At 40.5% G+C, this 15,198-nt stretch overlaps 1 protein-coding gene across 1 annotated transcript in view; it reads left to right on the top strand.

Moving 5' to 3' along the window:
- LOC101869996 (cAMP-dependent protein kinase type II-alpha regulatory subunit) overlaps positions 1-15,198 on the top strand; it is a 55,914-nt gene extending 40,716 nt beyond the window's left edge. Inside the window, exons 5-11 of the mRNA XM_005149397.3 lie at positions 2,848-2,954; positions 7,040-7,193; positions 9,453-9,554; positions 11,311-11,385; positions 13,380-13,445; positions 14,105-14,243; positions 14,711-15,198. Coding sequence (XP_005149454.1) covers positions 2,848-2,954; positions 7,040-7,193; positions 9,453-9,554; positions 11,311-11,385; positions 13,380-13,445; positions 14,105-14,243; positions 14,711-14,844 — 777 coding nt within the window. The 3' untranslated portion in view covers positions 14,845-15,198. The remainder of the gene's footprint in view (positions 1-2,847; positions 2,955-7,039; positions 7,194-9,452; positions 9,555-11,310; positions 11,386-13,379; positions 13,446-14,104; positions 14,244-14,710) is intronic.

Below are 15,198 nucleotides of genomic sequence, written 5' to 3'. Positions count from 1 at the left end.
ACAGGTAATAGCATGACCTAACAGTCCAGACACTTGTTTGCACTGTGATAGTTCATGAATTATTAACTATAGGCAGGCTGGGCTGAGGCATACATTTGGAGATGAGCAACCAATGAACAATATAAACATGATCAGGGAACTGGAGCACCTCCCGTATGAAGACAGGCTGAGAAAGTTGGGGCTGTTCAGCCTGGAGAAGAGAAGGCTGCGTGGAGACCTCGTAGCAGCCTTCCAGTATCTTATGAGGGGCTATAGGGATGCTGGGTATGGACTATTAATTAAGGACTGTAGTGAGTGTAAGGAGTAATGGGTTAAAACTTAAACAGGGGAAGTTTAGATTGGATATAAGGAAGAAAATCTTTACTGTGAGGGTGGTGAGGTACTGGAATGGGTTGCCCAGGGAAGTTGTGAATGCTCCATCCCTGTCAGTGTTCAAGGCCAGGTTGGACAGAGCCTTGTGTGGCATGGTTTAGTGTGAGGTGTCCCTGCCCATGGCAGGGGAGTTGGAACTGGATGATCTTAAGGTCCTTTCCAACCCTAACTATTCTATGATTCTATGTCAAGTTGTCAGTTACCATCTTTGTCGGATTCCTCTTGCTGTAAATTCCACTTTGTTTTTCTTCCTGCTAGAGGAAAGGTTTTTGGTTTTGTTCTGATTTTAATTCTTTTGCTTATTTTTCATTGAGATGTTATCTTTTCTTGTTTACCATTGCACCTGATTTCATTTTTCCTAGGAAATAGCTTGTAATTTTCTGGGTGATTTAAAAAGGAAGTTACTTACACAGTTGTGATATTGAATTTTACATGTTTGCATGATTTCAGATTTTTGCACCATTTCCTGAAATGCCAGTATGTCCGTAAACTTTCTATAAATGAATGTAAATCAATGTTTTCAGGTTGTTCCTATTCTTACTGATTTTTATTGCTGAAGTTGGTTGTTAATTACTCATTGCCTCAGCACTGAGTTATAATGATGATTGTTGCTTGCACTTAGCAATTTTAATTGGTAAGAATCTTTTAATGAGGACTGTAGTTCGGGAACAGACCTTTGGAGATCCTCTAATCCAGCCTCAGAGAGGCTGTAGAATAAATGCATCTCACCTCTGGTCTGGTGCTTCCATGAAAACAGAACTGTCGGGTTTCCATGAGAAGTACTGCAGGTTGGGGAAAATAAAAGCTCTAACAGCAGTGCTAGGACCTGCAGCTTCCTGGGTTTGAACCGTTGAGCTTTGCCTCCATGTAATGCAAAAGGGCGGATCCAGTATCTTATGGCTTGAGAAGCACTGCTCAGCTTTCCTTGAAAAACAGGAAGTTCTCCAGTTCTTGGTTTTTGTAGGGACCCCAAGAGCTCAAATAATTTCAGATTGTCCCAGCATTTAAACACTGAGATTTGGAGTATCCCCAATGATAAACTTGATTTAGGTTTCAATATACAGTGCTAGGGGGAGTAGGTGAGTTCTCTCCTGCTGTAACTTATCATGCTCTGTATGATGTATCACGCATAGGCTCCACAGTGTCTTATCTGTAGAATCTTTGTTACAACTGAATTTTGTACTGGGTGAGAGCAGTGACTGTTACCCCAGATTTAAACCAGAAGGGTTTTTTACAGTTCAGAAATCTGACAAAGCTTGTCCTTTTGATGACAGAAGAGCTGAGTGTTTTATTTACTTAAAATGAGTCTTTTCCTGTTTATCTTCCAAATAAAGCAGTATTGAGTTAGTGTTTTTAAAAAGCTTTTTAGAATCTGCATTGCTTATTTCCTGACAACTGTTACTTTCAATGCATGCTGTGAAATAGATGGTTAAAATAAATGTCTTTCGTGCAATAATTGTTTAAATATCAGGAGAGTTTTTAAAGCCAAGAAAATAGGATTCTAGTGAAGGTATTTTGAATATAGTGGTGCCTGCTGAGGCTGAAATAATTATTCTGAGTTTAGAGTGCAGTAAATACTTTAAGTGTACCTAGCAGCGTAAAGACTAGTTTAAATGTTCACGCAGTATGTTTTTTGGAAACTCAGCTTGATATTCATCTTCAACCTTGAAATGCAATGAAAGTCTATTGTTAATAGACCTTGGAATAATGAAGGTGGTAAAGCAGGTTAGCATTGAGACAAGGTACTTACATGGCATTGTTTCTCTTGGCTTTCCCTGCTTGTGTTGCCTACAGAACATGTTTAGTCGTAGCTCATCAGAGAAACCCAACTTGAGTCTGGTGCAGACCGACACTATCTCATTTTCTGTATGTGCTTCCCATCTGCACATATCTGATCTTGTCTTGTGCTGGGATTGCAGGTTCCCTAATACACAGGCTATCCAGGGACATAACTGTGCAGTCTTGTTCACTACAGTCCTGATCATGATGGAGGCTCTTCAATGATGACAGTACATATAAGTGACTCATAAATCATGGTCCCGTTTCTAGTCATACATGTAATGAAATATATGTACTGCAGACGTAAATCAGCATGTTTCCATTGCAGAGAGGTTGTGTCAGATTATACCAAAAGAGCTTTCTGTACATGTGCACTTTGGCACTGAAATGGTATGCATAGGTTAAACCATTTGGATGTGAATTTTACATAAAGGTTCTTCTGTAATGGAAGTATCAATGTTTGCATTGTTGAACTTAAATTAATCAACGGGAAACACATGTGAGGTGTTAGTGACAATCAACATTAATATCAATATTACTTGTATTAGCCTACTGTAAACACAGTGTAATGTGTGTTGCACTTCACTATACAGATTAAGTCACATGAACTCGCCCATGTCCAGCAGTAATGCTAAGGTGCATTTTCTGAAGGTTTGCAAAATGTGTGGGTTTTTTTTTTCCCTGTTTGTGTTATAGGAGCAGTTGTCTCAGGTCCTTGATGCCATGTTTGAGAGGAAAGTGACACCTCAGGAACATGTGATTGACCAAGGTGATGATGGAGACAACTTCTATGTCATTGAGCGGTAAGCAGCAGTGCCTTTGAAATGTGGAGTTTGTTTCTTTTCAGTTTCTTAGAAATGGCAGGGACAGTTTCTGAAAGAAACTGACTTTTTGCAGTCATTGCCTTTTACTTTGATCTTTCCATTTTCCCCTTTAGGCCCACACTGACTTTTGGATCATTTTCCCAGGGACAATCAAATTTGACAGAGGTGGACATTTCAAACCTGCAGGGTTTTAACACATTCTGTGTAGTCGCATAAAAACTCAAATACCACTTTCTCTGAGGAATGGCAGCAGTGTGAGCTTGCCTATGATTTGTTCAGTTTAGCTTTTGTACTCATCAGCATATGCATAGCTTAAAACCAAACATATGCTAGCTGAGGAAACTTAGAGGGGAAAAGAGAGGCTTATAAAAGGTGGAAGAAAGGATGGGTGACCTGGGAAGAACACAGGGATGATGTTCAGGAAGCTAGGGACCAGGTCAGGAAAGCTAAGGGCCAGTAAGAACTGAGTCTGGCAAGGGATGTGAAAAATAACAGGAAGGCCTTCTATAGGTGTGTAGCAAATAAAGACAGATTAGGGACAATGTGGGCCCTATCCATAAGCTACCGGGAGAACTGGATACCCTGGATTTGGAGAAGGCTGAGGTTCTGAATGACTTCTTTGCCTTGGTCTTCACTGGCAAATGCTCTGACCACACCACCCAAGTCCCGGAAGGCAGATGCAGGGGCTGTGTGAATGAAGACCTTAGGCTCACTGTAGGAGAGGATCAAGTTCAAGACCATCTTAAGAACCTGAATGTGCACAAGTCCATGGGCCCTGATGAAATCCATCCACGGGTCCTGAAGGAGCTGGCGAATGAAGTTGCTAAGCCACTGGCCATCATATTTGAAAAATCATGGCAGTCAGGATTGGCAGGCAGACAGTCAGGGGACCAAAATACCTCCCGTATGAAGACAGGCTGAGAAAGTTGGGGCTGTTCAGCCTGGAGAAGGCTGCATGGAGACCTCATAGCAGCTTTCCAGTATCTTATAAGGGGCTATAGGGATACTGGGTATGGACTATTCATTAAGGACTGTAGTGATAGGACAAGGAGTAATGGGTTCAAACTTAAACAGGGAAAGTTTAGATTGGATATAAGGAAGAAATTCTTTACTGTGAGGGTGGTGAGGCACTGGAATGGGTTGCCCAGGGAAGTTGTGAATGCTCCACCCCTGGCGGTGTTCAAGGCTGGGTTGAACAGCCATGGTTTAGTGTGAGGTGTCCCTAAACTGGATGATCCTTTCCAACCCTAACTATTCTATGATTCTGTATTACACTATTCTGTATTCTATGTTACATGCTGCCCGTAGACACTGTGTGTTTTTACTGAAGGAAGGAGAGTGAAGAGCCACAATAGAAATCTTTGGGGAAGGAGAATACAGGACATTAGAATCCATGGCAGAAGCTATCATGGAATAACCTGGACTTTGTCCAGTTAGTTTTAATTACTGACTTCGGAGAGACCTGTGGTTAGTTTGCTTCTGTTGGTTATGGGATATGTACTTACAGAGTTTAAGGTGTCATTTTGCAATTTCTTGCATTTCTTGCCATCTCAAATGGATTCTGCCCATATGCCCATTCCCCTGTCCTCTACCATACATCCATTAGCCTGAGCCAGTGTTCCATTCCTCCACTCTGTGTTGCCAAGAGAATGTGGCAGAAAGTCTGTGCTGGGTGTTGTTGAGTAATAACAGAGCAGCCTTTGCTATAAACATTGACTCTGCTGTAACTTTTATGTCAGCTATTCAGTTATTAGAAAGAATTCTACAGTTATGAATTTTCCCTTCTGGTGCTTCCTCCACCTCCCACCCCCTCATTTTTTCATGCAAAAGAATAGCAGGGTACTGGTTCTTATGGAAAGCTAAAGTACTTCCAGTTGCTTACAAGTGCAAATTCATAAGACTGGCTCTTTTAAGGCATCAGAAGCATGTCTTGTTACCTTAAAATAAGTCATGAATGCCCAAATATCCATGAGGATTAGTTTCTTCCTGTCTGAATGAACTTTGTGTTGTGTGTGTAACTCTTTAGCTTCGTGTCTACATAGAAAAGCAGGCTTTCTGGCACAGATCTCTTTTTTCCAAAGTTGTCTGCTGTAGTACTTCCTCACCAGACCACTTTATCTGAGGATCTTTGACTATGTGCAAAGGGACAGCAGGGAGGACGGATGCAACTTGAGGATGCAGCAGCTATTTAGTGTTTACTACATGGAAGGGAGAGCTAGGACAAATGCATTGCATGGGTTAACATTAGTATGCTTATCACTGCTGAGGGGGCATCTGATGAGTCTCTGCTGATAGAGCACTTACCCGTTAGGAGGGGCCTCTGGTGCCTCTTGGAACAGACTGATCCACAGTTTTGCTGAGTTGCCCTTTTCTGCCTTGGTTTTATTTTTTCTTGTGATTTTATATTTTTTCATGTTAGTGTTTTTCTTCTGAGTCCTTGAGCTCCTAACAATTGCCATCTCACCAGTTACACTTGGGGCTGTGTATTTACCCTTATCTTGCTGGGCTTTAGCTCACAGACTGTCTCACAGCTCAGTAACACTTACTGCAATAAAGCTGAGCCAAGGTCACCCAGTGGTGCCTCACCAATTTAGTCCTTGGGGCATAGACAGCTCAATGCTTGGCTGAAGCTCACATGGCTGTAGTTGTTTGGAAATAAATGGCACTGATAAGTGACTTTCAGGCTTATGGATGGGAAGAGGTTGTTGGGTTTGCTTGAAGTGCTCACACATGGCTCTTCTAGATCAAAAAAACTGAAGATTGTTGCCTCTGGTGCCCCTCAAAGAATCGTTAAGTAGAGCATTAGAAGAATCAACGAAACTTTTCCATTAACACTAACCCTTATTTAGTTTACTATTAGCGTGCTGTTTGGTTTCTTTCTCTGTCTCCTAGGTGTGGGTAAGCAGTAAAGTGTAAAAAGTGTCCGGTACGATTATTTAGTCTTCCTGTGTCCAGCTTCCTACTTTAGCTTTCTGGGTGACAGAGAGAGACTACATTTCTTGGATCTTCTGACATGTCTGAATCTGGCCCATCTGCTATTGATCCAATAACCAAAGTTTCCTCTGGATCTCAGAGGCTTTAATGCAATAAGCCCTCAAGTCATTGTGCAAAGCTTCCTCACTTTGATGTATTTTAATTCTTTGATTCATGTGATGTCAACTTTAGGGAATCACCTACAAATGAAGCTGGCATAAAGCTGTCCTGGGTGCATTGTTTTGGTTTTTTTTTTAGCTGCAGCAGTGTTTTCAGAGGTAACTAACAACCCCTAGGCTGTCAGCTCTTCAAGTTTTAGCACTGCATGCTGTAACCTGCCTTCTTTAGCAGTCACACCTCAGTGAAAATGGTGATAAAATTCCTCAACTAGCTTTATATCCTTCAGCTTGAGGATCAGTATGTGCTGCTTGTAAGACTGGTCAGTTTGCACTGCAAAACTCAGTATCTGAGGGATATAATGAAAGCCCCTTCTTGTGATATCTGTGCTTTCATGGCATCACTGTTTTGCATACAAGAGCTAGATCGTTTGAATCTAGCATGGGCATATGCAGATACAAGCTGCAGTTGCATCTTGGGGTTATGATATAGATCTACCCTTAAGATGAAGCTGAGACAAAGTATAGGAGCAGTTGAGGAGTTGGATTGAGTGTGTTCCAGTGGTACTGCAGCAGGGCTGTCACTGAGAAAATGGGCATAAATGGAGCTGAGTCACTCTGGAGAGGCCTCACTGGGTAACACACATGCTGTAAAAGGATAGATCCTGTTAAAAACAATGGAATTACCTATCATGTTGTAAGAATAATTACAATAATAATGACAAAATACTATGCAGAAGAAACCAAGTGGATCCTGCTCAGCTCTGCGAGGAGTGAAATGCTTTTGAATGAGAGAATTATTGTGAAAATAGTGTAGATAGAAGCAGCTTGGTATCAGGCAATTGGAAAGCTCACTAAAGCATGTTCCATCTCACTTAGCAATAAGAGGGCCATCTGTATAGCAGCAAAAAGCTGGTTTTATCATTTGTACTGAAATGTTGTCTAATAAAGAACATCTATTCCATTGTTTTCTAGAGGATCATATGATATCGTTGTAGCAAAAGATGACCAGTCGCGCTGTGTAGGCTGCTATGATAATCATGGCAGTTTTGGGGAACTGGCCTTGATGTACAACACTCCTAGAGCTGCCACCATTATTGCCACCACAGAAGGAGCCCTTTGGGGACTGGTAAGGAAGAAAGGTTGCTCTCCTATGCATAGTATTTTAAATACTTAACTCGCTGTGTCTGGTGCTTCTTTTGGTATGGCTTGTTGTGCTAATAGGTCTTTTATCATGATCTGTTATCTCACCTTCTGACATAAGAGATCCATTGTGCAAATGTTCTTGGCCACCTTTACAGAAAAATTTGTTTGTAAAAACTCTATCACTAGTTTTATCTGTCCCTTTGATTAGTTTGCATTTGCTGTAAGTGTGGCTTTTGTTTAGGGGGCAGGAAAAAGCTGGGTTTGTTTTCACCCTGCAGAGGACAGTGAAGACTTAATGCACATATGTTATGGGAGGGGGAAAAAAATATCTAAATGACATCCTTTACTCTCAGCTCACCTTCCTACCATTTTAAGGGTAATGGGAAAGTGTTAAATATCTTCTTGAGGATACCAGTAATTTGAAGACTGGAAAACTGCCCAGAGCTTTGTTTTCCTTCAAAATAAACTGCTCCCTTTGTGTTTCATTGGAAGAGTTTCTCAGGTCAGCATGACCTATGAGATACCAAGCTAAATGATGGTGTTGCTTTGTCTCTAGCCCCGCAGTGTTGAATGTGAAGCCGTAGACATGAGTTTCCTTTTTTAGTCCTTTTCTCTGTACTGTTTGGTAGGGTTATTTTCACAGTGTTCTCTTACTCATCCTCGAGGGCGCATATAATAAGCGGATTGTACAATCAGCAAAGCCTTTGAAGCCAGAAGTGTTGTATGCTCTGTGTGCGCTGGGCTCCTTGGCAACTATCGCTGTGGGTTGCCCATGTGTTGTGACCTTCATTATGGGCCTGATAAGCTGCTACACATGGTGTACTTACGCAGTCTCAGCACTTGCTGAGAGATCTGCCTCCCTTCCCTTTTCTTTTTAAGCCAAAAAGAAAGATTTTTGGTGAAGCATCCAGGGAGTAATGTCATAATCTAATTTCTTGAACAAGGTGGAACAAAGCAGCTACCTGAAAACTGAGCTCATTCATAAAAGGAGGAAAATGAGATGATGATTCTTTGTTCCTTTGCCTTTGAAAAGAACTGCACAAATTGAGTTAATTCGGGGTTTGTTTTTTCTGTGATTATATTCACTTAATTCCAAGGTGTAGTGAAGAGGTCCTCTTGCTGGTCATCTGTCCTGTAGATATAATATTAACTAAGCTGTATTTTCCTGCCCTAAAATATCAGTTATTTCTTCCAGTTACTCTGTAATTGCCATGTTTTACTGTACCATTTGTGCCTGATGTAATTTAAACATATTTTTATTAGTCTGCAGAAGTCATTGCTAAAGCTCATGGGTTATCTGCCATTGAGGAAATGTGAATTACTTCAGACTTAGGCCAGCAAAAGCCTGGTGGAAGGCTCGGGCACAAAGTACTTATCAAATGTCTGTCTCTTCTGGACAGAGAAATGTCCTCAGTTGTTTCTACTGAACATGTCTGGGGAGAACTTCATGATCACACACACTTCCTTCACTGTTCTGCCCTCCTTATTCAAATACTGCTGCTTCTCCCTCACTGATACTCTCAAACAACTGAATTCTGTAATTTTTATGCTTTTGCAATGTCCCTGACCATTTCTGCACCTTTTTGCTTCTCCAAACACATACATTTGAAGATACTTTGACCACTGAAGAGCTTATTAAAATAAGTGCAGCAGAGGCTGGCAATTAGAAGCAAAAAGCTGTCTGTTGGATCCTAGAAGGGAAGGAAAGTGCAAGAATGAATCAAGCCTGTTGCTGTTTGATATTCTGTTCCTGATCTATTTGAGACCAGAATAAATCTCCAACGTACCTTTAAAACCTGTGACTCAAGCAGAGAAGAAACCAATCCAGGCTTAGTCCTGCAGATGCTTTAAGTGTTGGAAATGCTAATTTCCAATGGCTTCAGCAAGAAGAGAGCAACTTTTTCCCTGTATGTGGAAGCATGGAATATATTAACAAAGCCAAATAAAACCCCAAAACTCAGCTCTGAATTTCAAACAGTGCAAAATAGACTAAAAATAGAATTCTCAAATGCTTACGTTAAAAGGACCAGGTCTTGCAGTTCCCTAGTTTTCAGTCTGTTACTGCAACAAGTGCTCTTGCAAGAGCTGTTACAATCACCACTATGATGGATATAGTAGTGCTGTAACAGCTGGAATCTCAAACCCAGTGTTTGCTGCAAATCCTTGTTTATATTTGTCAGTTCTTTAAGCAGGGAACATTTCAGTGAAGAGGAATAATGTATTTCTCTGCTGTTTCTTCCAGGATCGAGTGACGTTCAGAAGAATTATATTGAAAAACAATGCAAAGAAGAGGAAGACCTATGAATTATTTATTGAGTCTGTACCCCTTCTTAAATCCTTGGAGGTAAAGCCTCTGCATCAAATTCTTGCATTGCCATTAACTCTACAGTCCGTCGTTCTGCTCTGTCAGAAATCTCTGTTACTTTTGTTTAGGAGAATATTTTAAGAGCAGCTTTGGTATCTTGTTTGCTGTACAACTTAGTTTGCATTATGGAAGTTGTACACTTTAATTTGATATCCTTTATTCACAGTAAGCAGTTTGCTGATTTTCTCTGTATAAAGATGTAAAAAAAAAATCACAACCAAAACCAATCTGTAAGTATGTCAGGGAGCAGGTATTAAAGTGAAAGTCAGAACTCCGGGCTGTGGTTTCCTTTGAGGATGTGATATTGAAGTAGTGAAACAATCAAAGTGCTATTTACCAGCCATGGATGATTTCACATTTGAGACAAAAGATGTGGCCATGGTAGGTCTTTCTTTAACCTTAACCGGTATTCAGGAGCTAAACTAAGAATAGGCTAAAGGGAAGCAGTGTTACCTGGGAACAAAGTGACAGATGCCATGTTCATGTGAGTGGTGCAGGACTTTAGGAACAATGTGTAAATTGACCCTTCTAAGCTATTGAGTCAGCCTGTATGTTCAGAGGGCTTTTGGAGCCATACCATACTGCTCTGAAATTAATCTATTTCTGTCCTACGCCATAACTTAGCTTTTCGTTGTTTTCTCATCACAAGAATATTTTTCAGGATTATTTGAGTAGAGCTTTTCATCTCTTTGAGGGAAGATTACAAAATCTCAAAGTATCATTAGGTGGGAATAGCAACCCCTAATATGTATTGGATGTATGTTGGTTGCTGTGGAAGGGGTAGGTTGCACATCTTCTCCCTCTGTGGCTGCCTTAAACTAGTTCTGTCAATGTGACTTTGAGCACAAAAATGACTCATAAATACTCAAAAGATATAAAAAAATAAGTCATTAGCACTGGATGGCTTTTTGCATGACACATTGCACTTGAGTCATACATGGATCAAAATGAAGTTTCTCAAATTTGGGCTAGCTGAAGGTGCATTTGTGGAATGGATAGATTACAATTGAATCATTTGTCATGATATTAATTCTAACTGTAGGATTTTCCTCCTTTCCTAATATGTTTTTTATACTGCTCTGGAGCAGCACAATTGTTTTGTGCTGTTCAAGATGGGCAGTGGGAAACACTGGAGATAAATTTTACTGCTCTTTCTCCCTTCCTGCTTATAACGTCCCAGGCGTGTTTCATTGCACATCAGATTGCCCTTGCTGGTAGGAATCCTGTTCAGTGTTCACTTACAATTTAGAGCCAGCATTCTTTTCATATCCACTTCCTCTCTCCATTCTAGGATTGAGCTGTGGTACACAATTTCCCCCCATGTATTCCAGTGTATGGTGATTAAAATATTTAGAAAATATGTTGCTGGTGGTTCTCATTGAAGCTTGTTCTTCACGAGTTTGACACTTTTTGGAGTGTTTTCTTCAAATTTCAGCTGAATCTCATAGGAAATTATTATTCCCTCTCCCTTTGCTTTAAACCAGGTAGATCAGTTACTTGTTAACTTTGGGAGCAAGAAAAACACACAGATGTGGCCACTAGACAATTTTCTTCCCTATAAATCATAGTAGTTTTGAAAGCTGTGGTGCTTTCAAGATAGCGTCGTTGAAGGGGCTGTATTTTTCAGTACCCAGCTACTGTTTGTGTCTAGTGAATGCCTCATCATTTCAGGGCTACAAGGTTTACCAGAGATGTACTACAAGAGATGATTGTTTAATGTTCCTTTTTGTTCCAGGCATCAGAGCGAATGAAGATAGTGGATGTTATAGGAGAGAAAGTGTACCAAGATGGAGAACGTATCATTTCTCAGGTACTTGCAGTCTAAATTTTTCTTTACCATTTTCCTTTCTCTGCTGCTTTTCTCCTGTTTGGAATCAACTTACAGAATGCTATTACTTAGACCAACTTGGCACTTACTCTTTTAATACTTCCTGTTTATTTAACCACTTTTTGAATGTCTGGGGAATGGTCAGTATGGTCAGTATTTTGCTATAAATTTATTGCCTGACTTTAGCTCTCCTGGGTTTTAATTCTCTCATCTGTTTGGTTTTTATAAATGATCTTTGCCAGATTTCCAGGGGAGTGTGTTTTAAGAAGCTGACATTAAATGTCTCTCTGCAATTTCCATGAAAGGACCTAGCTAGACTTTTCACAGGCACCTATGTTCAGACTTAACAAGGAGTCACAAGTGGGTGGTAAAGGCATCTCTAATTCCTAGGTCTGACTAAACAACAAAGCCAAAGAAATCAACAGGAGTGTGATTTAGAAAATAAATGAAGTAATTTGCAATGTTTCAGTAGCTGGACACAACTTGGTTAACTAAATAACTATCAGAGTTAACTAAACCCATTTTTTTTCCTGATGCCCTTAAAAAGAGTATTTCAGTGGTTAGTCGAGCTTCAGTTAACAGCCTTTGGTTACCGGTGGCTGCTGTAATAGATCAAGGCCAGAGTGTTATAACATGAAGCTAGACTAACTCAAGCTAAAGCTGGGGGAGTTTTTTTGACGGTGACACAACATTTTGGAGCACTGATACTGAGGAAACACTGGAATTTTTGCATCAAGTTTAGCTCAGGGATGCTTTGTTGCAGAAGTGCTCTAGTTCAAGTGGAACTTAAGGCAAGAAAGTCCTTGGCTCACCTGTTACTGCAGGTTTGTGATCACAACTGTCATCTTGTTTTGTAAACAAAATATGACTCCTTGAATAATTAATTGCCTTGAATGTCAGATAACTGAATGTAGGAAACCTTAGTTTTATTATCTCCCAAAATACCCTCAATTTAGGAAGCTGAAAATCTCACTGCTTAAGACCCTGAGAAAAATTAACTCTCAGCAAAATCAAAGCTTATAAATCAGTCTCAGAACTGGGAGCCAATGCAATCAGTGATCCAATTACACAGTTGGTTTTAATCTGTTGTAATAACTGAATTAAGGACTAAGATGTAATTACCCTTTATAAAGAACATCAATAGTCTGGATAGGTCTGGGTGATGGTAATACACTGCTGAAGATGATGAAATTTTATGCTTGGAAAAGATGTGATAGACCTTCCATTACAGTAGTTCATCCATACCAGGAACTTCTTTTTTCTCAGAGGCAATTTTACATTTGAATTACCTTTCTGGAATTTGACCCTTTAGTTCAGTGCAGTATGCTTGGAAGCACTTAAATTGTTAGTGCCTTCTGGTATTAGGAGGAGGTCTCCTACTCAGTTGATTTTCACTCTTTTAAAGTACTCTTTTAGTACTCTCTCAGAAGTGTGCTGAGTGTGTTAGTTCATACTGTGATAGATGGCAACAGTGAAGGAAAAACTTTGCACTGAATGGTTCACAGTATCCCCTGGAAGCCCAGCTAAAGGCTTCATTTCTTCTGTAATGTTTAAATCTTGCATCACCTTCTCCCAGCCCATGTTTCATACTCTAGTTGTAATCATCTCTTTCTATCCTTCCCATTACATTCATAGTCTCCTTGCCCACTTGACTTAATGTCCCATTCATCTCTCTCCTCACATTGTTTCACAGTTGTTTTGCTGAGCTGCTCCCATTTCTCTATCAGTTCCTTATCTAGCCTCTGTCTTTCTGAAGGGTCCCCTTTCACTGAATGATATGCACTAACAGCTCCTTCCCCTGTGGGTTCCTCTGGTATATTACCTAACCAGGCACCTTTTAATGTTAAGAATTTGAGTGTTTGTCAATTCTGGAAGATTTCTGCACAAGGCCTAGTTCAGAGTGAATGCTTTAATACCATCTATACATACTTTTAAAGTAAACTAAAAAGTAATTTGTTGTACCTTTTCCTTTTCAGGGTGATAAAGCAGATTGTTTTTACATTGTAGAAACTGGTGAAGTAAAAATCTTGCTCAAAAGCAAGGTGAGTTCAAATTGGGTGATTTGGCTTCAGGTTAGTCCCCGATTTGATTAATACAAGTGGTATTAAAAAGCCTCCCCTGACTAAGATTTTATTTCTCATCATCACCCATGTGATGTAGGCTGTATGTGAGTTCCCATACCTGTTTTGAAGAGGCCAGAAGTCACTTTACTGAAGTTTGAAAGTCTTCTGCTTGTATCTGCTTCTCTACAAACTAACCTGATACACTCTCCTTGGCCTTAGGGGTGGATTTGAAACTTCTAGGATAGCAGAAAACTGCAGCTTACAAAGTCTGGGGACTGTTAATCTCTAGCGACATACTAAATGTTGGCATTTGAAAGGAGCTTGTACAGTCTGAAGCAGCCTTAGGGAAAAACATGTTGTGCATGATAAAACCTATGTTAGGTCAAAGTAACAGCAGTTCCCAAAGTTCTAACAGTAAATACCTGCCAATCTTAACACTTGTGGGTGGGCATACACTTCCCTCATCAAACTTCTAACTGAATGTGCTGTTAAAGTGGTACCAGTAGAGTGTGACTTGGGAATTGCTTGTTTAAAAACCCTAAGTGAGCTGTTGCGTATCTGTCAGATACCTGGAATTAACTGCAGCCTTGTTCAAAGACACGACTTCGAGGAAATAACCCAAATGTACTGTTTGACAGACTGTGACAAGTACAGAAGTGAACCAAGAAGTGGAGATTGCCCGGTGTCAGAGAGGGCAGTATTTTGGAGAGCTTGCACTTGTTACCAACAAACCCAGAGCAGCCTCTGCCTATGCTGTTGGGGAGGTCAAATGTTTAGGTAAGCAGATGTGTGTTTCTAGTTATCCTTTCCTGATCTTTGCTTGTTCTATGGATCATATCCAAGTGAGCTGTTCTAAAACTTAGCAGCCTCTTGGTAACTGTTGGTCAGACATGAGCAGCTAAGAGCAAGGCTGAGCAGCACTACTGCTTCCTTCCAGCACATTCTGTTTTTTCTGCTGGTGTGGGCTGTGCTCAGGTTCTTGTCTACAGCTCATTTGTCACACAGAGCTTTCAGGTGATCTTTTAATGCCAGTGTGTGTGTGTATTTGCCTCATGTATTTATCCTTCAGATCAGGATGAATCTTCATGAATCTTGGTTCTCCAAATAACAGTATGGAGGGAAATCAGAAATATGATTTCTGTTTCTGCGGCTTCTACTGAAGCCTCAACCCAGATGGGTTGTACTGGAGGTTTGTGTTCTGAGTTTTGGTGAATGATCTTGTTTTCACCTCTGTTCCTTTGCAGTCATGGATGTGCAAGCATTTGAGAGGTTGCTTGGACCCTGCATGGACATTATGAAGAGGAATATAACACATTATGAGGAGCAGCTGGTGGCAATGTTTGGCTCTAGTATGGACCTGAGAGATCCAGGGATTTAGGCACAGGGTACCTTGATGCCTTCTTAGTTCAAGACACAGAAAAGCCTCCTATCAGCAACACAACTTGCAAGAAAAATGGACACTATGGAACAGTTACTGCTGCTGTCTTCTTGGGCATTTTAGAAACCATCAACGAGTCTCAGCACAGATGGATTGCTCACTCCCTGCCTCCACCTTGCTGCTGATACTTCATCATTAGACCTAGATTAAAGATCATTGTTCAACCCTATGAACCCTATGTTCACTTACTTGGTTCAGAATGGCATCTGTCCAGCAGTTCAAGTGCCTGATATGAAACCCAAAGTGTGAAAGATAAAGAAGTCTCCTTCCTTCTGGTGTTACTGTTGGGATAAA

This window comes from Melopsittacus undulatus, chromosome 9, assembly GCF_012275295.1.
Source record: "Melopsittacus undulatus isolate bMelUnd1 chromosome 9, bMelUnd1.mat.Z, whole genome shotgun sequence".
NCBI lineage: Eukaryota > Metazoa > Chordata > Aves > Psittaciformes > Psittaculidae > Melopsittacus > Melopsittacus undulatus.
The sequence above is the reverse complement of the archived record's forward strand: the minus strand, read 5'-3'. Positions and strand labels throughout refer to the sequence as shown.